We start from the raw sequence: 22,112 nt of genomic DNA on the forward strand, positions 1-22,112 counted from the left end.
ACAATTTCAATTTCATTTTGTGCCTCGGGTCCGGAACAAATTTCCAATTGTGCCCTGAGTTGCGTTGAATCAGGCAGTTGCGATTTCCAAGTCGAAGACAAATTTTCACAAAATCTCCGGAAAAATCGAGCGAATTAATTGAAAAGTCTGCCGAAAGAGACAAAATTGACACCCATTGTGACCAAATATCGCGAAAGATGCGATAGAAACGTCGTCGTTTACGGAAAAATATGTGATTTAAGGTAGGTGGGTGTTGTGCAAAGTGTTTCGGCAAAAAAAAAAAAGTTTAATTTTTATGTGAAATTTTCGGCATTCGCGAGCATTTTGTGCGGGTCCAAGTGTTACAAAGTTTGTATTTTCCATGGAATTAGTCTCGAGGCACCGTTTTCACGACGAAAATTCATAAAGGAGGTAAGTTACAGCACATCTTTTTCGCATCACTTTCGATTATTATTTTTGTTCGTATTTCGCCACAGACGTCGTACAGCGACAGATTTTTTTTTCTCACTTTGACACAAAATTAAATTTTTGCAAGTATTTAGGACATTCACATGTTTTGTTTTTGTGCAATATCGATCGAGCCGAAGCAAGAAGTTCCGAAAGTCGAAAGCGGAAGTGCCAACGTCCTGCCCCAATTATCGCTTGTCTCGTGCGTAGCGAAGAGATTTATCAAAAAAACACTGCACAGATGGTTATTTTTTTTGAACAAATTTACACTACGTTATTATTGTAAGACCAACCAGCGAGATCATTGTCATTTTTTTTTCTCGTAATCTATTTTTACAAATCGAGTTCCGAGAGGAAAATTATTAATTTCTTATTATTTCCTCATTTTTTTTTTGCTGTTTGATTCAGAATTTCTCTCGTGAATCATCTCGTAGGTCGCTTGATTGTCACAAATTTAAATTTGTTGCGCTCGTTCGTTCGCATCTCCATTATATTATTTTTATATATCGTCAGATTGCAATTGACATCAATACAAAGACTGTGGCGAGTCGTCGTCTCTTCTTATTTATTTATATGCGAATGTGGTGAGTTCACGACCCAGAAAAGTACACTTGCTGTTATTGAAAGTTTGTGTGTTTTTTCGATTCTGCCGAAGAAATGATCAAATATTCATCTGAAAATTTTCCTTTTCTTGATATAGCATTGCCAGAAAAAGGGAAAGTTAGGCGAGTGCAATAAAGAAAAATGTTTAAATTTTTTTTAACTCTAAAATTTCATTATTTTAAAAATAATTTAATAAATAATTATAATTAATTTTTTTATTTATTTTTCATTAAATAATATTAAATTTCAAGTTTAATTTTTTAAATTTCTATCGAAAAATTTTATTACAAAAAAAGAAAAAAAAATTAGAGAAATTTTTCAAAATAATACAGTAAATAAGGCTTTTAAATTTAAATAATTAAAATTTTCATTCAATTTCAAGTAAAAAAAAAAATAATAATAATGAAAAATAAAGTAAATTAATTCAAAATTAAATTATAATAAATTAATTAATTAATACATTTTAAAATATATTTTTTATAAAAATATTAGTTTAAATATTAATTTTAAAAATAATTTTATTTTATCAAAATAATTATTTTAATTTAATTTTTTATTTTTTTCAAGATTTTTTAATTTAATATTTTTTTTTGTTAAAAAAGGGAAACTTTAAACTTTCAATTTATTATAAAAAAAATATATTGAAATAAATTTTTATGTGTAAAAAAAAATTAAATTAAATTTTATTTAAAAAAAAATACTTTATTTTTTTTTATTTTTAAAATTAAATTAAATTTTATTTAAAAAAAAACTTTATTTTTTTATTTTTAAAATTAAATTAAATTTTTTATTTTTAAAAATTAAAATAATTTCAAAAAAATTAATTAAATTTGGTATTTATTTTTAATAAAATTTTTAGTGAAATTTCGATCAATTTTTAAGTTAAAAAATCTGAAATATTAATTTCAAAAATTTCAATTAAAATTTAATTAAAATTTATTATTTTTTTTATGTTCAAATTGAAATTTTAAAATCATCAAAACTTTAGTTTAAAAAAAATAAATATTTAATTTGAATTAAAAACAAAACATTTTTTCTTATTGCACTTACCTAAAAGTAAAAAAAAATAAAAAGAAGATACAGACATTTCCCCCCTTTCATTTTTATCCTTTCAGTCAATATAAAATGCATTTAATGGCACACACATGTCTCAAGTACTTTTTTTTTCTGTGTGTGGAAACTCTTCTTCTTCGGTTACATCCAGTTCAAATGTCAAAAAAATTGTCTATAAAATATTGATTGAGAAAGTGAAACGGAGTCTCGTAATGTGATTTAATGAATGTTTGAACGACTTACGACATTATGTGACCATTATTTACTGATTTATGACACCAAACTATAATTTTTTTTTCTACTTTTTTTCTTTTCATGTGTATCTCGTCCAATTTCATCACTTCATGTCCTCAACACTGTGACTTCGTGCTTTCCTGTGCCTTTATTGTGACTAAAAATCAAGAAATTCATGAAAAATTTTAATAATAATTGTCCGTTGTGTTGAAAAAAAAAATTAAAAATCTGAAACAGAATTCAAGAAACAATATTATTCGTGCAAAAATCATAAAAAATGCCAATAACGAATGAAATGGAAAGTCCCGGCGCCAGCGGAAGAAGGCGCGTTAGCTCACGAACAAATGCAGAGGATCAAGCTTTAGATCAAATCGCCAAGGAGGTAAGTGTTTTTTTTTTTAATTTTTTCGTCTTGCGTGAAGAAATTTGCTTGAATGATCGCAGTCATTCGTCATCTTCTGCTCAATTAACAGATTTCAAACTATCAGTAAACAAACTAATTAGAATTAATTCGTAAGAAAAAATATTTTCCGTCTTTGAAAAAAAATTAAAAAAGGTCCCCCTCGTACATGTCGCTGTTTCATAACATCATTAATCTTCATTTTTTTGATGCTGTATCAAATTTTTGTCAATCAAAAGCGTTTTATCAGTTGGAAAAAACCACAGATTGACTTTCTTTTTGAACATATTTCCGGAAACGGAAGTTCAAATAAAAATTCTTGTTCTGCTAAATGTGTTTCAGTACAAAAATAAAACAATCTCTCAACAACAACTCTATTTATTTATGCTAAAATTCTCCCACTGTTGGAATGTGTTATTTCCGATTACAGTTATAAGCGATTTAAACATCAATTTTTTGAAAGACAAGTAATTATTTTTAGTGAAAATTTGCTAAAAAGACATGAAATTGTGCTAAATTGGGTAAAAAATAATTCGTATTTTTGATAAATTTTTGAAATTTAGGCCAAATAGAGCTTCAAAATAAATTAAAATAAAAAAAATTAAATTAAAAAAATTTAAAAAAAATTATTAAAATTTAATTATTATTTTTTTTATTTTAATTAAAAATTAAATTAAATTAAAATAAATTAAAGTTTTTAAAAAAAATATTTTTTTTAGTAATTTTAGTCCATTAACGTAGCTTAAAGGATTAAAAAAATAAAATTTAATTATTTTAAATTTATGTCTATGAAAAATAAAATTTTTCTTCAAATTTTTCCGAACTTCTTTCAATTTTGGAGAATTTTCACGATATTTTAATTAAATTTAATTTTAAATAAAATTTTAATTATTAATTAAAGTAAAATTAATTTTAAAAAAATTAATTAAATTTAAATTTAATTTAATTTAATTTTAAATTAATTTTAAAAAATTATTTTTAATGTCTTTTGAAAGTACATATTTTGGGAAATTTCTATTATTTGACTTAAATATTCTTTGTTTATAGAGAAATTTGTGAAGTATCAAGTGCTGTAATTGCGATTAATTTGTTTAATTTCGGTCTCCATACTTCTTCTCCAAGTTTTATGTGAATTTTAACGTCACTTTAAAGTTTGTGCATTCTAAAAATGTTATTTTTTGGGACTTGCTGCACTCGAATTTCAGGATTTTTAATAGAATTCACTCAAAATTTGCAAAAGTATCCAAAAATCTCTCTGAATTTAGTAATATTGATGACTTTCTTGCCACGCAACCCTCGATTTTCCATTAAATTTTTGTATTTCTGGGAAAAAATCCGTCTTTTGTGACACCAAATTGTGCTTTACGCCAATTTTCAGTAATGCTTGTTCAATTGATTTGTAGTTCGTGACATCGACATGTGCCTCATTTTCCTCTTCTTCGTGCTCAAAATGCCCGCGGTAGTATTGAAATGTGCGCCAAATGCCAAAATAAAGTATTTCGAGCACACTAATGATGGAAAATCCAAAAATAACTGAAAGAAGGGCTCCAAAAACACTCAGCATCTCGGGAATCGTGTAAACCAAGTCCACGTAATAAATGGAACTTTGCTGTTTGTTGTAATAAATTTTAACGACGCTCGTTTCTCCCGTAAATGTCGTATTTGTCAAATGCTGAAAGGAGCGCGGTAGATTTTTGAGATCAGCGAACGATGAGGACAGAGTGTATTTGGTGCGCATGCAGTCGGGGAAACAATCCGGGCAGTACATGCCATCGAGAATTTCGCTCTCAAGACCTTCTAAAAAGACTTCATTTAATTCCTTCGTTAACGGGTACCAAGTACGAAATTTCACTAAAAAAAAAAAAAATTAGTAAGAAAATCAATTTTTTAACGAAAAACTTACATCTGTACTTGTACAAGCAACTCAAATGATGCAAAGAACACACAAGAGTGTCATTCGTGGCGATATCCTTGAAATTCATTGGAAAAACATACGGCAGACAGTTACACAGAGCTTTAATTGATTCCATTCTACATCGCAGCAAGCATTCGGAAAACTTGTAAAGTCCATTGTAGAGTTCAAATTCTTCTTCGAAAAAGACACATCCTCGCTAAAAAGTCGAAAATTCATCAAAAATTTTGATAAAATCGCACAAAATTACTTGCCTTGTATTTCGAATATCGTTTAATGTCTTTATTAGCTCGAAAAACTTCGGTATGCACTTCAAACATTGAAGAAACTCCCATCTCCAGCATGTCTCTTCGGTAATTTCCCGTCAAAGCTTCGGGATACTCGAACGGATTAAAGGTCAACAATTGGAAACCCATCATGTTCATTGTGGCAAAATAATAATCTGACACGTTATTTACGAGTAAAAATTGCAAACCATTCGATTTTCCGACTTTTACGGGAAATGTTTTCGTTTCTGCCGCAAAATCGTTACTGAAATTGAATTTTAATGCGATTTTAATGTGACTTTTATATTTTATTACTTACTATACTGTGTAAGGAGGTCTCAAGTAATTAAACATGCAACAATATCCTTCATCAGCTTTCTTCAGGAAAAATGATTCATTGGTGCTGTAAAATTTTCCGTTGTATTGTACGCTGAAAATATGTTCGTCGCAATTAGGGGCCATCTAAAAAAATTAAATTAATTAAATTAAAGTCGTTATAAAATTATTTATTTTTTTTTTAAATTTTTAAAACAAAAAAAAATGAAAATAAATTTTATTAAATACAATAATAATAAATTTAAAATAATAAAATTAATTTTTAAAAAATTATTTTAAAATTTTTAAAATAAAAAAAAAAATAAAAAAAAAAAATAATTTTAATTAATTAATTAAATTATATTAATTATTAATTAATTTATTATTTTTATTTTAAAAAAAAATAAATTAATTTTTATTTAAATTTAATTAATTATCAAATTAAATTTAAAAAATAACTTTTTTTTAATTAAAATATTTATATAAAAATTAATTAAAATAATTATTGAAAGTTATAAAAAAATAATAATGATTTTTTTCATCCTAAAAATATGTTTTATTTTTTTAAATTAATTAATTTTTAAAAAAATTAATTAAAATTATTTTTCAATATTTTTTTTAAATTTTAAATTGTCAAAAGACGTCTTAATACAAATTTCATTGAAAATGTGAAAAAAATTTTTTTTTCTTTAAAAATCGTAAAAAAATTAAGCTTAATTTAATTAATTTAAAATTTAATTAATTAATTTATTTATTAAATTTAAGCATTTTCAAATTCAAAATTTTTGAAAAAATTAAAAATTTTAATGTAATTTCTTACCAAACGCATCGCTTTTTCCGCATTCCAAAATCCTGTTACCGGATCCGGATCAACAGTATCCAAATCAATTTGAAAATCAATCATTTCAGGAGTAGCATCCTTATTAAAAACCAACAAATGTCCCATGTACTTCAAATTATTAAAATAATATTCGACATCTTCTTCCTTGACTGCATTTACAAACTTTTTCTGAGCTCTTTTTAAAAAAAAAAATTCATTAAAAAACTTTAATTTTCGTCTTTTTTTGATACTTACAAATAATTCGCATACTCATAAACCCTCTTTCGACTCATTTGGTTGATGTTACAAACAGCAACTGCCGGAAAATGCAAATTGTGAACGTCGTACGATTGATTGTCGAGCGTCACTGCTGTCGGATTTTCGTTAATTTTGATCAAAGATTGTCCAAAAATGAACATTGACACTGAAAAAACTGCCAAATTCACAATTGCCCAGATAATTTTCTCAAATAATGGCATGTCGTCGGATATTATGTTTTTATAACCAGGCACGGAGGTGTTTTTACAGAAATCAAGGAAAGATTTCAAGAAATATCGATTTTTTTGACGATGTTTCATGTTTTTTTCGTGAAAGTTCTTTACTTGAAGAAGTCAAAATTAGTTTTGAACGAAAAAACGAAGAAAATTTGTCTTTTATAAGAACTTCGAAAAACCATGACTTGTAGAATTTTGATCAAAAGTGCTGTCAATCCACACGAAAAATGCATTCAAAGGTGCTAATTATGAAATAATTTCGAAAAACATCACAAAAGCTGGCTATTCCTCCTCATAAACTTCGTGTAATTTCATTTTTCGATTGTATCCGGAGACAAGACTTCGTTCAATTTCCTTGTAACTTGGCGGCAACTTTCGACTTGGATACATTTCCTTTCGGATACTGATTTTTAAGTCGTCTTCTTCGTCATCGAATTGCCGCGTGAGATACTGATACATGCGAAAACAACAGAAATAGACAATTTCCAGCACTGTCATGATGGAAAAGCCCAAAAAGAGTCCGAATAAGCCTCCGAAAGTACTTAAAAGGTCAAACCACGTGTTTGTGACGCTAATTTTGTACTGCAAACCGGTATCTTCAGCATAAAATACCCGAATAATGGACATATCCGTGATGTTTGTGTAATTTTGGAGCATTCCACCGGGAGGATTTTTCTTAAAAAAAAATAATTTAAGATTTTTTTCGTAATTTTTTGATTTTTCTTACAATAATTGGATTGAAAGTTCCTTCTAATTTGTATTGAGTGTAGCCGCAAAGGGAGAAACACTGAGGACAGTTGAGGGAATCTTGATATTCTTGTTCCAATCCGGGTATATCGGGCACTGAAGGGGTAATTGTTCGCCATTTTACTGTTGAAAAATGAAAAAAATTATGAAAAAACTGAAAAATTCGAGAAAATTACGAAAAATATGGGACCCGTAACTTCGTTCTACCAAAGAAAAATTTTTAGAGAAGAAATTTTCGCCCAAAAGTATGCAATAATTTTTTTAAAAAATTTAATTTTGTGTTATGCAATGAACTTTACTCTTCTAATTTGAAGAGTTTTCCTAAAATTTCCTGATTTTTCACGAATTTCCCATAATTTTTCACCTCAAAAATGGAAAATTTACCTCGATATTTATTCAAACAAGGAATATGCTGCAATGTACATCTCAGCGTTGTATTTTTCACCAAATCCACGTGATTAATAGGCATGAAAAACGGAATGCATCCACAAAGATCGATGATACTTTTGATTTTGCACTTGATCAAACACTCTGTGTACGTATACCTTCCGCGATATTCTTCAAAATCCTCATCACTAAATTTGCAATTTCGCTTTTCGACAGCATAATTTTTCACTTCCGAGTCAGATTCGTAAACGTTGACTGAAATTCTGATAAAATTTTCCGTATTGGGATCAATTATCTCCGTGCGAGCGTTGCCCGTTGTTATGTCAGCATATTCCATTGGGTCAGCAAGCAAGACAAAGATGCCCGGAAAATTCATTATTGGATAGTAATAGTCCGCCGTTGAGGTATTTACGACGATATTTAAGCCATTTTTCCATCCAATTCCGACAGGAAAGGCAGCATCAAGGGCTAAGTCGCTAAAAATTAGATTTTTTTCGAGAGATTTCAAAAAAAATTTTAACAAAAAATCAAAAAAAAATTGTTTCTTACGTTTTATCCCCCGAAGGTCTCGCTGAGTTAAAGACACAACAAACGCCAATTCCTGTGCGACGCGCTTTAAACAACTCTGTGCAATTGTGGTCAACCTCTTGGAAACGACATGACAGTAAAAGATCTTCGCAATTCGGACGTAAATATTCGAAGGTTTTTTGAACGTCCCACATTCCTAATAGCGGATCCGGATCGAGCACTTCTAATTCCTCCTGAAAGCTCAAAAATATTTCGTTGCCTTCGATGTCAAAGTCAAGTAATCGCCCGAGATAACGAATGTTTGCGAAATATCTCGCAATTAATTCTTCTGTAACTTCAGCATCGAGATTTCCTTCGAGTCTTTGTTGTTCAACTGACTTTTGAGCTCTAAATAAAAAATTAAAAAAATTTTTTTAAAATTAAATTAAAATAAAAAATTTAAAAAAAAAAATTAAAAATTAAAAAAAATTTAAAATTAAAAAAATAAATTTAAAAAAATATTTTAAAAAAATTAATTAAAAAAAAATAATTTTGAAAATTAAATTTAAAAATATTTAAAAAAATTAATTTAAAAATTTTAAAAAATAAAAAAAAAATATTTGAGAAAAAAAAAATTTTAAAAAATTAAAAAAAAAATAAATTTAAAAATAATTAAAAAACGGAATGCGATAAAAAATAAATAAATTAAAAAAAAAATTAAAAATACCTAAATAAATTTTTAAAAATTTAAAAAATATTATTTAAGAAAAAAATAAAATTTAGGTAATAAAAATAATTTTTATACATACATTAAAAATAATAAAAAAAAAAATATTTCAGAAAATATTTATTTTTTTTTTAAATTTAAAAAAAATAAAAAAATATTTTTTACACACATAACGAGTATGAAAAATTTTGTAAATTTTGAACAAATTCAGGCCAATAATGCTCAAAATTTTTACCGAATTTTAAAAAATCTCTTTTACAATTTTTTTTTATTCAAATATTGTCAAAAAAAAAATAATTTTTCTGAATTTTCAGAATAAAAAAGCAAAAACTAAGCTTTAATGAGCAAATCAATAACTCACAATTGTATCGCATATTGTCGTGCGCGTGATTTACTAATGCGATTAATATTGCATAACGCAACTGCGGGAAAGGCCTTCTTGCCGATGGGATAATTCTGACTTTCCAGCGTCGTAATTGTCGGATTATCCGTAAATTCGGTCCACGTACTCCAAACGATCCAAAGTGAGACACTTGCCGCAACGACATGAACAACGAACCAAATGAACTTTTCCAGAGACATCCTTTTCGCCTCGACCAAATTTTTGTAGCCATGAATGCTGTACTTCATACACAGCTCATACGTGACATTTTTGAGGGAACTCCACCAAGGAAGCTTTAAAACGCGATCTCGCAATCCCGAAGCTGACGGAACAGCGGAAAAAGCTGCACTTGACATTTTTCAGGAGTTTTATTCGAAAAACGTGTGATTGGTACGAAAAATTTTACTAGACTGACGTTTTTTTGGCCAAAAATATCGCTAATGATATGCTTTGGGGTAATAAATAGTTAATTAGTGTGACAATTTGTTCCATGACCTATGTCAAGTATCCTGATGAGCTTGGAGAAAAAACTTGGCAGTGATTGATTTTTCCGTTTCTCAAGAATGCATCTCTTAACGAGGCAGTTACCGAATTCTATCTACTTAAGTTGTCACGTCTCCCGAGATATTTTTTTTTAAATTTGTCGAAAAATTATGTCCCCTTGTTCTACCTTGCCTATCACTTCAATTATTCCAATTATGTATTTTGGTAGATGTGGTCGATGAATTATTTGGGAATTCGAGAGAAAATGTGTGCTTGTCATTTATAAAGTGGTGATTAGTTGAGGGAGTGTGTCTGCTACACGTTTCTCGAAATAAAATGTACAAAAAAAAATAAACAAAAGTATTTCGACACATTTTGTCTGCCAATCTCTGGAACGATGAAGAAGAAGACGACGACAAAAACTCGAAAGTCTGCTAAAAATATATTTAGAATAGAGAAAGAAAGTTTTTTGTTCCATCATTTGTCTACATCAATTTTCATTCGTGCCATAGACTTTTCCCGTATGTCCCGTGCAGAGGTGTGAAAACATTTAATGCACGTTTTCTTCTGTCTCCACGTGATTTTCTTTTCATTTTGTCTCGAACTGTTGAACAATCAACACGTTTTCTCGGTAGAAAGTTCCTAAAGTTATTTCCGTTAATTTAACTTAAATGTAAATTATTTATTAAATTTCTGGACGATCCTTAATTTAAATAACTTTTTTGTATTAAATTAATTTAAAATTAATTAATTCTCGGTTTAAGTTAGAAATAAAGTGTAAAAATTTAGAAAAATGGTCTTAAGAGTGCTAAATTCACTTCTTCAATTACCTTCGACAACATTCGAGCCGTCGTCATTAGGCGACTGTTTGGGAGGCGATCAAACTTATGTCCTTTTTGGAAAAGGTTTAGCTATAAAAGGCACATGGAAATATCATGTAAGTGAAGATTTTTCATTCTTCCACATTCCAAATTTAATCCCGAGATTAAGACGTTTGAGTGAAACAATAAATTCCATCCATCTATAATTAGTTTTTTTTTCTGTTAATACTACAATAAAATATTGTCAAAGCAAGTGTTAAAGAGGGGGGGATCTTTGTTTCTTTTTAAGTGTTTAGATTGTTTTCTCTAATGGTTTTATATGACTTTTGGTATGGAATGGGAAACAAACGGATGAATTATTGACGCTCGTTGAAGCACGAGGCGACCTATTTTTTGTGTTTTAAAGAATGACTTCCGATCGAGCGTGGAGTTCAGTCAACCTGGGATGAAACAATAAACTTTTTTTTGGAGTTTAGCTCGAAGTCTTGGATTTAAATGATACTTAAATTTCCTTCGGCCTTGAGAGATTTGATCCCAATGGCTTTTAAAGAGCTCATAGCTTCCAAACAAGGTCTTTGAACTTTAAAAATGATCTAAATTAAAAAGTTTTTTGAGCTCATGTAAATTTAGTACTTTCTTAGAAGTCAAGTTTTGCATCAAGAAGCGAATTTGTGAAAAACAGATTTCGATCTCACTGAGACGAAGATCATAATTTGAAGCTATTAAAATGTTTCTGCGCGTTAAATTTGATGAGGTTGGAAAAGTCATTAAAAAATCTGATGCAGCGAGGAATGAGTACTTTCTTGTTGTAGTTGATTGTCGAATGGCTAAATTCATATTGATGGTTCCCTTCGACAAGTTTATTTCTAATGACATTCGACACAATGTTGGAGCTCAGTATATCATGTGTGAAAGTGGCGCACTTTATACCAAAACGATCCTCGATAGTCATCATATTCAGGAGATTCAAACGTTGCACATATGGAGGCAATTTAAATCGATCTTTGCATCCAAGATCACGTAAACAGAACAATTTTTTATTGCAGAAGAAGGCTTTGATTCATTTGATTTTCTTCCTTGAAATTTTTTTTTGTTTCTTGTTGAAGTGATATTTACCCTTTATGTTCTGTAAAAGAAGATTAAAAGTTTTTTTTGAAGTTTGAACGATTCTTCAAGATCAGACAATTCGCTAATAAAATGGCAAAAACTAAAATTTTTAATAGATGAGCTTTGTCCTTTAATCGTTTCAGTAAAAAATGTTCAAAAAAATCTTTTTAATGGTTAATAGAACATTTTTTCGAATTTATTCTAATTGACTCGATTCTAAAAAAACATTTTTCTATAAAGTACCGTAATGTAGATAATTCTATTGGAAAAAGTAAATCCGTGTTATTAACAAAAAAAAAATAAATAAATAAAATAAAATTCGTTCAAAAATTATTTTAATTATATTCATTATTTTAATTTAATTAATTTTACGAGATTTATTTATTTTTTTTTTAATTTTGTTAAAAAAAAGTAATAATAAATAAAAATTAATTGTTCAAAATTAAAAAAATTATAGAAAAAATATTTAATATAATTAAATTTTGAATTAAATAAAATTAAAATTAATTTATTTATTTTTAAAAAATTATTTTTTCAAATATTATCAATTAAATATCTAAAATAAATTAAAAAAAAAAAAAAAATTAAATAATTAAATTAAATAATAAATTAAATTAAATTAATTAATTAATATTTAAAAAAAATTAAATTTTAAATAACTTCAAAATTAAAGTTCTATTAATTTTATATTTTTTTTTAAATTTCATAACGGATTTTTTCCATTATAATTATGTACATTACGGTAATAAGCAATTAATATTCAAATTAATTAAGACTAATGAGACTTGAATTGTCGAAATAAAGAAATAATATTACTTGACTTTTGAACCAACTTATTCTGCAATGTCTCGATAGAATTTTTACTCTTTCTCCATTGAGACACCTCATAAAAAATTCTAATTCGAAAAATATTAAAATAGTAACAGACAATTTGCAATTAAAATTTACGCACCTTCCATAAATGTACTTACCAACGTGTCTCTATTGTCATTCCATTCATGTTCACAGTTCGTCTTCCAGTTCCTTTCTTCGATTCTTCTTCTTACGCTATACTTCACTCTCGAGACGAACATTTGATGAGTGAACTAACACAACTGTCTCCGTTTGCTTGAGTGTATTGTGCTTGAGATACTCTTCCTTCGCGGTGAAACTGGAAAGCTTATAGGTAATAAAACTAATAGTTGTGTATCAAAACTAACAAGTTTATCACATGTGTGTGTGTCAGTTCACATGAATCGTTGTTTACAGCCGAACAACGTTCTATATAATAAAATTTTTCAAGCAAATTAATTATTTGATGTCTGTATGCGGCGTGTACGGGTCTTCAGTCACATCATCTTTCTGTGAAGTAAAAGGAGTTGTTAGTGTTTGTTCGATGGTTGGAAATGAAACATCACCACCTTAAATAAATATATAACAAAAAAAAATATGAATAAAAATTCCAGCAGAGTACAGCGAATATTTGCTCAAGAAGCGTCAAAAGTGCGTGTTAAAAGGACGCGATTTGATTAGAATTTCGCGGTTTTCGCGAAAATTTGTGAGAAATTGAACTTGAAATTGTTTTGCTCTACTTCGGAGAAATTGTGTCGTAATTAAATTTCTACTTGCAAGTCATTTTTGTTGACAATCAGAGCTCCAAAGTGCATCAGTGACTCCAAAATCAAAAAATTCTACAAATTCTAACTTGATAAAAGAGACAGACAGGCCATAATTCTACCTGTTTGTGTAAAAAAATACCTGTTTGATTAAAGTTATTAGAAATTATGAGTACAAGGTGTGATTTATAAAAAGCAAAAAATGAAATCAATGAAGACAAAACAAAAAGAGAGAAGGAAAAAACTGGACAAGTTGACATTGAAACGCTTCCATGATGATATAATGCATAAAAATTATTAAAATATTAATCAGTAAAGAGAAAAATCTGGATTTTCTTACAATTTACGTTTTTATTATTATTAGCAGTTGTTGTGTGAAATCTGTTCTTGAAATACTTTTTCTCAGTCGTTTCTACCTGATGCGGAACAAAGACAATGCAACAGTTTTGTTTCAAAAGGAAATTAAAATACGCATTTAAATGTACAACTATTTTACAGTTTTACACGGGTTTTCGCTTCAAAGAAAGTATTTTAATAAGAAAATTACTTCCACATAAAAAATTATTTTAACTTGAATCACATGAGTCAATCGAAAAGTAAACATCTTGGTGCAAATTCAATTCGCACAGCGAAAAAAAAAATTGTCAAATGACTCAGATGTACAAATAAATCGGTGATTTTCAAATTATTTTTTTTTGTGAAAGGCGAGTGCAATAAGCAAAAATGATTCATTTTTCATCCTACATAATTTTTTTTATTAGAAATTTTTTCTAAAAATTATAATTTTCGATTTTTGTTGTCAATAATATTCGAAAAATGGTTTAAAAAATTAATTTTTTTAAAATAATTTTAATTAAAAATTTCATTAATTTTAATTAACAAGTTTTTTTTTAAATTTTAATGTTTTCGTTAGATAAAAAAATTTAAAAAAATGTTTAAAATCATTAAATTTTTAATAAAATTTAAAAAAAAAATAATTTAAATAAATAATTAAAAATATTTTATTTTAATATTTTTTTTTTCAATTATTTAAATATATTTAAAAAAATAATTGAAAAAAATAAATAAAAAAATTTTTTGAATAAAATTTTAAAAAATTAAATTAATTAAATTTTTTTTTTTCGTTTATTTATTCAAATTAATTTCAAAGTTTTTATAAATTTAAAAAAATAAATAAAAAATTAATTAAATTAATTTAAAATGAAATCAATAAAATTAATTAAAATTTTCAATACGAAGATTTTTTTTAAATTAAATAAATATTTTTTATATTGATTTGTGAATTAAATTTTATTATTTTTTTTTATTTAAAAAAAATTATTTAAAAACTTTTAAAAATTAACTAATTAATAATTAAATAATAAACTTTTAAATAATTAAATAAATAATTTTAAAAAATTTAAAAATCAACTTTTGAATGAAGTAAATATTTTAAAAAAATAATTAAAACTTCAAATATTTATTTTTTTTAAAATTGGGATTTTTTATTTTATTTTAAATAATTTATTTTTTAAATAAAAAAATATTAAAAAAAAATAAAAATATAAAAAATTCAAACATTTAATTTAAAAAAAAAAATTATAAAAATAATTTATGAAACATTTTCACTCATTGCACTTGCCTCTTAACTCGTTAGTCAATTACACATGTTTAAATAAATAATTCAGAATTACAAAAAAGTCCAATCATCAATTTACTTATAAAAATTTTAGAATCAATTTCAATTAAAAAAAAACGACCAACAATGAAAACGAGTCCCATTCAAGGGAAAAATAAGTAGTTATTCACAACTTGTAAATAAATTGAACGTACAGACAAAAACACTTCACACTGTGTGACGTAATTTTTATTTTGTACAAAAATGCCATATCTCTTCATTTTTTTTAGCTGAAACGCCGTATAGATGCTAATAAAGTATTTTTTTTTTCTTTCGTTTTGTGAGATCATTCACACTCGGTCTGCTATTGAGACACCCTTTTTCTTCCATATTTTTCGCTGTATTCTTAATTTTTTTTTGCTTCGTTATTTGCATGCGGCAGAGAGTGAGAAAAATATTTGACTCACGCAAACATTCGAATCATCATCATTTACGAAATATTTTTAAAGAGTTTTCAGATGTTGGTCGAACAAATAAATATTTAAACCGCTATTGGAAAAAAAAATCGAAAAATTGTAAATAACTGATGAAAGTAACTGAGGCACGAAATCGATTATGTCACACAATATAATTTTATTAGAAAAGTATTTTCAAGCATGAACAAGTGGGAAATCTGATCCAATAGATTTAAACTTACTATTTTGACGTCGGAGAAATGTAATTGACACTCATTATGAAATGCGTTTTATAATTTTTTTTCAAAAATATTTGCAGTATCTGAGTTCAGCTGAAACACGAGAACGTCGGTTATTTCTCGATTTGATGGATCGACGACGCGTCATATCGATTTAAAACACTTGTTTGCTCTAATTGAAAAGATATTTCTTTTGGATTCGTTTCAATTCGATGCAAAATCAAGATGCATTTAGCAAAATTCATGAATATTTTTTTAAAAGGCAATATCTCGTATGAATTTATAGAAATTACCTTTTACGGTAATGTTTCTTTAAAAATTTTATTTATTTTTAATTGCATTTCGAGCCAATTGATAAAGCTTTACATTGTGTCTGGATGCTCATTAAGGCCGATTTGCAATCCAACTACGTGTTTTAAACGAGTTTTTAAGGCATTTCTCCTACGTTCGAACTTAAAAAAATAATACTTTTTGGGTCGTTAATATACGTGAAGTTTTCTACAAATATTATTGATGAAGTGGTTTGCGAAATTATTCATCATTCGCACCCACATGTTACTCGCGTATGTGACATTTCAGTTAATTTAGACTCTTTTGTCTATTTTCGAGAACCTGTAAATAGGTTAGTTTTATGGAGCTTGATAAATTTGTTATCTACGCGACTAAATGAATTTTATTAAGGTTGGTGCAATAGTTTAAAATGTTTGGTTTTGACATTTTTAGATCTCGAAATGAAATTTTTAGATCTCGAATGAACTTCCATGAGTTGAAATTAAGATTAAAGTTCACGAAATGAAATTTTTCCTTCTCGAAATAAAATTTTTAGATCTCGAAATGAAATTTTTAGATCTCGAATGAACTTCCATGAGTTGAAATTAATATTAAAGTTCACTAAATGAAATTTTTCCTTCTCGAAATAAAATTTTTAGATCTCGAAATGAAATTTTTCGCTCTCGAAATGAACTTTCATGAGTTAAAATTAAGATTAAAGTTTACTAAATAGAAATTTTCCTTCTCGAAATGAAATTTTTAGATCTCGAAATAAAATTTTTAGATCTCGAAATGAAATTTTTCCTTCACGAAATGAAATTTTCAGATCTCGAATGAACTTCCATGAGTTGAAATTAAGATTAAAGTTCACGAAATGAAATTTTTTCTTCACGAAATAAAATTTTTAGATCTCGAAATAAAATTTTTCCTTCTCGAAATAAAATTTTTAGATCTCGAAATGAAATTTTTAGATCTCGAATGAACTTCCATGAGTTAAAATTAATATCAAAGTTCACGAAATGAAATTTTTCCTTCTCGAAATAAAATTTTTAGATCTCGAATGAACTTCCATGAGTTGAAATTAAGATTAAAGTTCACGAAATGAAATTTTTCCTTCTCGAAATAAAATTTTTAGATCTCGAAATGAACTTCCATGAGTTGAAATTAAGATTAAAGTTCACGAAATGAAATTTTTTCTTCTCGAAATAAAATTTTAAAATCTCGAAATTAAATTTTTAGATCTCTAACCGAAATTTGTACATCTCGAAATGAACTAATAAAACTCAAAAAACATTTTCTATTATCGCATTGGCCTAATTTAAACATTATTTATAGTACAAACGACAATGTTCCCGATAAGCCATTCTTTGAATGTGTCTGTAATAATTTTTTGCATTACAAATTGTCTTGATAACCGTACACGAAAAATGATAAAACGCTCACGTTAATACAAAGAACTCCGCAATTTATGAGTAAAGCAACAATTTCAAGTTTATTCCAAAAATTTTATATAAAAAAAAATAATTTTTTCTATAGAAAAATTGAAATCCAACAAAATTCTGAAAAATTATTAAAAAAAAAAATAAAAAAAAAAAACAGACAATGGAAGAAGAACTAAAAAGTGACATGAACGGTGACGAAATCATACCAAAAAATAACAACAACAACAATCACATAAATCACGATACAACAAAGTTAGTTTTGACAATTAAGGTGAACGACGAAACCGAGTCACTGAAAAATCGCAGTGAAAATGAAAAAATAATTCACGTGAATGGAAGTACAGAAATTCAAATTGTGAAACCATCGCAAGCGCCAATAACGAACAACAATGGCTCATCTTCAATCAGCAGCATTCCAATAAACATTCCAAATAACGAAAATGACAGTGACGCGAACGAGGAAGAAGAGTTTGACTTTAGTTCGAGCGATTTCGAGGATGCACAAGAAGACATGAGTGCCGCTTCAGAAATCCGTTCAGAAGAGATCTCAGATGTGAATTTGACCGTTGGCGAAGGTTCTGACATGAGTATTTTACAAAGTCCGGGTCCGCTGCAAGCGTCAAAGTCGATGGATTTGACGCCAGTTGACATTGAGGAGGAGGAAACGCAAAATTTATCCGGTAATCGATCGAGATCCATTGACGAGAGTGAAAGTAGGACCGAAGATGATGTCTTAATTTCAGAATTTTTTGGGAAAGCGAACGAAATAGTAGGTTAAAAAAATAATTTTTTTCATTTTTGTGTCAGCTGGGTCTTGAAATCGGGATAAAAGGTGCTGGTATTTCTTGTGTCTGCGTCTTTTGTGTCTCTTTTGTGATGTTTTGTGCAAAAAAATTATAAAAAAAAAATTTTTTTTGAAAAAAAATTATTAATTTTCTCTTTTTTTTATTTGTTAGGCTGAAGCAAGACTTGCGGCAAGACGACAAGCGAGAGCAGAAGCCCGTGAAATTCGAATGCGAGAGCTGGAACGGCAACAAAAAGAGCAAGAACAAAACGCGGACCGGCAATTTGACATGCAACAGCAGTCAGCGACTGCAATAGATCCTGTTTCACGTAGTAGGCTAGTCGCAGCTAATTCATTAAGGATGAATAACAACACGCAGAACTCGCGGAGAAGCAGCGAGGACTCCGTCGAAGATGAAAATCGTAGTTTACGGGATATGCGGCACGAATTGAAGGTAAAAAAATCTTAAAAATATTTTTTTTAAATATTTTTCTAATTTTTTTTTTCGTTTTTTAGGACGTTGAAGAACGTTTCCGCAAAGCAATGATCACAAATGCTCAACTGGACAATGAACGGGCATCACAAACATACCAGATACAGCTGCTCAAAGACAAATTAGAGGATATGGAAGAGACGTATGCGCAACTTCAGCGGGAATATAGAGAAAAGTGTCGCGATCACGACGCCCTGAAACGACAAAATGACAAATTGTCCGAGGATTTGCGATTAACGGCGGGTCAGTTGCACGAACGTGATACTTTGATTGCGGAACAGGGGCTGACAATCGTTTTAATCGAAAATGAGGAGGGCACAGATGCCCGACGTGCTCTAGTCAGTGTGGAGAATGCACATTTGTTAGGAACAGTTCAAGGATCGTTAGGTAATTTTTTTCACAAAATGATTTTTTTTAGCATTTTTTAACAAATTTTTTATTTTAGACGTGCGACTCAGGAGATTTGCTGAAGAAAAATCAGAACTTCAGGAAGAAATTACGAAACTCAGACAACAGTTAAACGACACCAAACACAGAGGACGACGCAGTGGATCAATGAATGGCTCCCTTGAAGATGATGATTTAGAAGATGCTCAAAGTAAGATTTTTTTTCGCTTAAAATTTATTCCAAAAATTCCTGTTTTCAATTAAAAATCACAAATTTTTTGTTTTTAATTAAATAATTTTTTATTAAATAAATTATTTAACAAAATTATATTTTTTCAAAGAAAACATTCGAAATACTTTGAAATTATTTTTAAAATTTTTTTTTTCTGAAGATTTTAATTTTATTTCAAAAATTAAATTTTTATTTCAAAAATTAAAAAAATTAAAATCACAAAAATTTTCGTTTATCGAATTTGATTTAAATTAAATTATTTTTTAAATTAAAATAATTAACTTTTTAATTAAAATAATTTTTAAATAAATTAATTTTTAATTAAATTTTAATTTAAATTAATTTTTTAATTAAAATATTATTTTAATAATTTAATTTATATAAATTTTAATTTAACTAATTTATTTATTTTTTAATATTTTTTTATTAAACTTATTTTTTAATTTAAATATATTTTTTCAAAGAAAACCATTCAAAGTACTTTGAAATTTATCTCTAAAAATTTTCTATTTTTTAATTATTTTTTTTTTAATTTAAAAAAATAAATACATAAAAAAATAAAAATTAAAAAAATTAAATAATTTAAAAAAATATTTTAAATATTAATTTTGAAAAATTAAAAAAAAAAATAATTTGTAAAAAAAATATTTGGGACAATATTTTAAATTTATTAATATTTTTTCTTTCTATTTTAGGAGAAGCTAACAAGCTCCTATCGGAATACAAATACAAATTACAAAAAGCTGAACAAGAAATTGCGAGCCTTCAAGCGAGCTTAGCGAGATCAGAATCACAAGTTATTCGGTATAAAAGTACATCGGAAGCTGCAGAAAAGGCAGAGGCTGATTTGAAGACCGAACGACGAAAATTACAAAGAGAGGTAAAAAATTCATTTTTTTTTGCATTTAAAAAACTTAAAATCGATCAAAAAAAATATTTCTTCAACGAATTTGGCCTTAAGATTGATGCTTTTTATCGAATCGCGCTTAAATGGGTTCATTTTTTATTGTTTTTTTTCTTCTTCTTATCATTTATTATATTTTTACAGCCCATGATTATTGAACTGTGGGACGAATGTCACTGCCAATAAGTAAAGAAATTGACCAACACACCTCATTTTTCAATAGTTTCAAAAAAAAAATCATTTCATAAAAATTATTCTTTATCAAAAAAAAAAAAAATTGAATCGAAAAACTCGTAAAACAGTCGCAATGTAAGGATTCATGTTTGTTACGCGCCTGTATGTTATTGCTCATAATGTTGCTTTAACTAACATGAGTGATTTTTTTAACAATTTTTTGAGCTCTAAATCGAAGATGCTTCATAAAAATTTCTCATTTTCGCCATTTTTCTCTATTTAAAAAAAAATCTGTGTTTCTGTTTGTTGAGTCAATTTTTTAGAAAATCCCACAATAACTTTCTTTAAAAGTCAACAGAGTGCCCTCTAATTTTTTCAATGTTTGAGGTGCCCTTTGTGTTTTTTTCAAATTTATTTTGCAATTTTCTAATAATTTTTTTTTTATTAAAAATTTAGAATCGTGAAGCCATGGAACGCCTTGAGGAACTTGAAACAGCGAATAATCACTTGTTGAAGCGCTTAGACAAATTAAAGAATGCAAAAAGTGCCCTGCTGAAGGATCTCTGATGATTTTGTCACGAGAGCTGCTACGTAATTTAATGCCAATAGATGAATGTCAAACTGAAGGTCCTCATTTCACCTGCAAAACAAAAAAAAAAAACGCTTTTTTATCAAAATCAATATTTAAGTGTAATATTGTAGATTTTTTAAAAGGAAAGGATAAACAAAAGAAAAAACAGCCCAGCCATAAAAATATACATTTAGTAGTGTTAACAACCTAAAAGTAAACTATTATACTTAAAATTAGGAAAAAAAAAACTTTTTTAGGAGTATTTATTAATTTATATAAAAGAAAAGAAAAATGACGATGTGTATTATATTTGGAAAGACAGTTTGAAAATTTTAAATTTAATTTTTTTCTTCTTATTTTCATCAAGAAAACCTTAACTTATTAATTTATTTTGTCATAAAAAATATTTAGTTAGGACCAATTTTCGTTCAATGAGCTTTAACATTTTTTTTTTATTTTACTATAAAAATCACATTATTGTTACTACTACTATTACACGACCACCATATCATTTTAGGATTTAATTTTATTTTTTATACAACACACAAAAAAAAATCAAAAAAGCGTGCTTATGCCATCCAAACATTTTAGCTCGTGTCATATATTTAGTACTCCAGAAGAATTAGAAATTTTTATAGAGTTATGTTTTTAAAGCCCCGTTTTACTTACTCCGAAATGTATGAGCAAATTTTGTTATATTTAAATAAATAATTAAAAAAAGATGGCGTCTATTAAGGCACATTGATGAATAGAACTACATGAAAAAAAATACCTATTACTGCAAAAAAAATCTATTTAATAAAATAATTTTAAAGTTATTGTTTATATTATTTAAGTTGTAAGAATAAATAATAAAAAAATGAAAATTGATAAAAAAAAAGTAAATGAAATAAAATGATTGCAAAAAAAATAATTTTTTTTATCGAATTTTCAGAAATTTATAATTTTAATCAAAATTGAAGGATGATTTTACTTGGAGAACAACATGATGAATGGAGTTTCAGAAGTTTTCAGGAAGCATTGGATTAAAAAAATCACAGTACAAGGATATGGAAGCTTCTCAATGTAAAATTCTTCTTGATATTTCTCATTTTTTCTGTGTTATTTGGCTGATATTTTTCTTTACATTTTCACCAAAAATGCATTTTTTATTATTTTAGGCCGCTCCAAATGAAAATCAAAAATAAAGTCCGATGCCCCATTTTAAATGTCGAAACTCCAATGGGGCAAAATGAAAAAAAAAGTAAAAAATTTCATCAAAATT

The 22,112-nt window shown here is 27.2% G+C and overlaps 2 protein-coding genes across 3 annotated transcripts; one reads left to right on the top strand and one right to left on the bottom strand.

Annotated features, from left to right (window-relative positions):
• Positions 1 to 70: 70 nt before the first annotated feature.
• On the top strand, positions 71 to 21,624 carry LOC134836194 (leucine-rich repeat flightless-interacting protein 2). Of its 2 annotated transcripts, XM_063851466.1 has the most exons (7): positions 71 to 411; positions 2,507 to 2,719; positions 18,260 to 18,541; positions 18,604 to 18,967; positions 19,026 to 19,178; positions 19,895 to 20,079; positions 20,734 to 21,624. In XM_063851466.1, exons 2-7 carry the CDS (start codon positions 2,615 to 2,617, stop codon positions 20,842 to 20,844), a joined length of 1,200 nt encoding a protein of 399 aa, XP_063707536.1. In that variant the 5' UTR covers positions 71 to 411; positions 2,507 to 2,614; the 3' UTR covers positions 20,845 to 21,624. The 2 variants fall into 2 exon arrangements, with proteins under 2 accessions (XP_063707536.1, XP_063707535.1); XM_063851465.1 differs by lacking the exons at positions 71 to 411; positions 2,507 to 2,719 and adding an exon at positions 17,445 to 18,072.
• Positions 6,827 to 9,650, bottom strand: LOC134833400 (sodium channel protein Nach-like). Its single transcript, XM_063847709.1, has 5 exons — positions 9,274 to 9,650; positions 8,228 to 8,593; positions 7,676 to 8,154; positions 7,272 to 7,414; positions 6,827 to 7,219 (listed from the first exon to the last, which is right to left on the bottom strand). Exons 1-5 carry the CDS (start codon positions 9,648 to 9,650, stop codon positions 6,827 to 6,829), a joined length of 1,758 nt encoding a protein of 585 aa, XP_063703779.1.
• Positions 21,625 to 22,112: the final 488 nt, after the last annotated feature.

The sequence above is a fragment of the Culicoides brevitarsis genome, chromosome 3 (genome assembly GCF_036172545.1).
Source record: "Culicoides brevitarsis isolate CSIRO-B50_1 chromosome 3, AGI_CSIRO_Cbre_v1, whole genome shotgun sequence".
Taxonomy (NCBI): domain Eukaryota; kingdom Metazoa; phylum Arthropoda; class Insecta; order Diptera; family Ceratopogonidae; genus Culicoides; species Culicoides brevitarsis.

Bases quoted from the DNA above. Each gene is read 5' to 3' on its own strand.
- LOC134833400 (XM_063847709.1), bottom strand. From the start codon at position 9,650: ATGTCAAGTGCAGCTTTTTCCGCTGTTCCGTCAGCTTCGGGATTGCGA. The intron at 8,594-9,273 runs GTGAGTTATTGA...TTTTTTATTTAG, and splicing joins CGACAATATGCGATACAATT to AGCTCAAAAGTCAGTTGAAC. The intron at 8,155-8,227 runs GTAAGAAACAAT...TCTAATTTTTAG, and splicing joins AGACCTTCGGGGGATAAAAC to CGACTTAGCCCTTGATGCTG.
- LOC134836194 (XM_063851465.1), top strand. From the start codon at position 17,464: ATGGAAGAAGAACTAAAAAGTGACATGAACGGTGACGAAATCATACCA. The intron at 18,542-18,603 runs GTAAAAAAATCT...TTCGTTTTTTAG, and splicing joins ATATGCGGCACGAATTGAAG to GACGTTGAAGAACGTTTCCG. The intron at 20,080-20,733 runs GTAAAAAATTCA...TTAAAAATTTAG, and splicing joins GACGAAAATTACAAAGAGAG to AATCGTGAAGCCATGGAACG.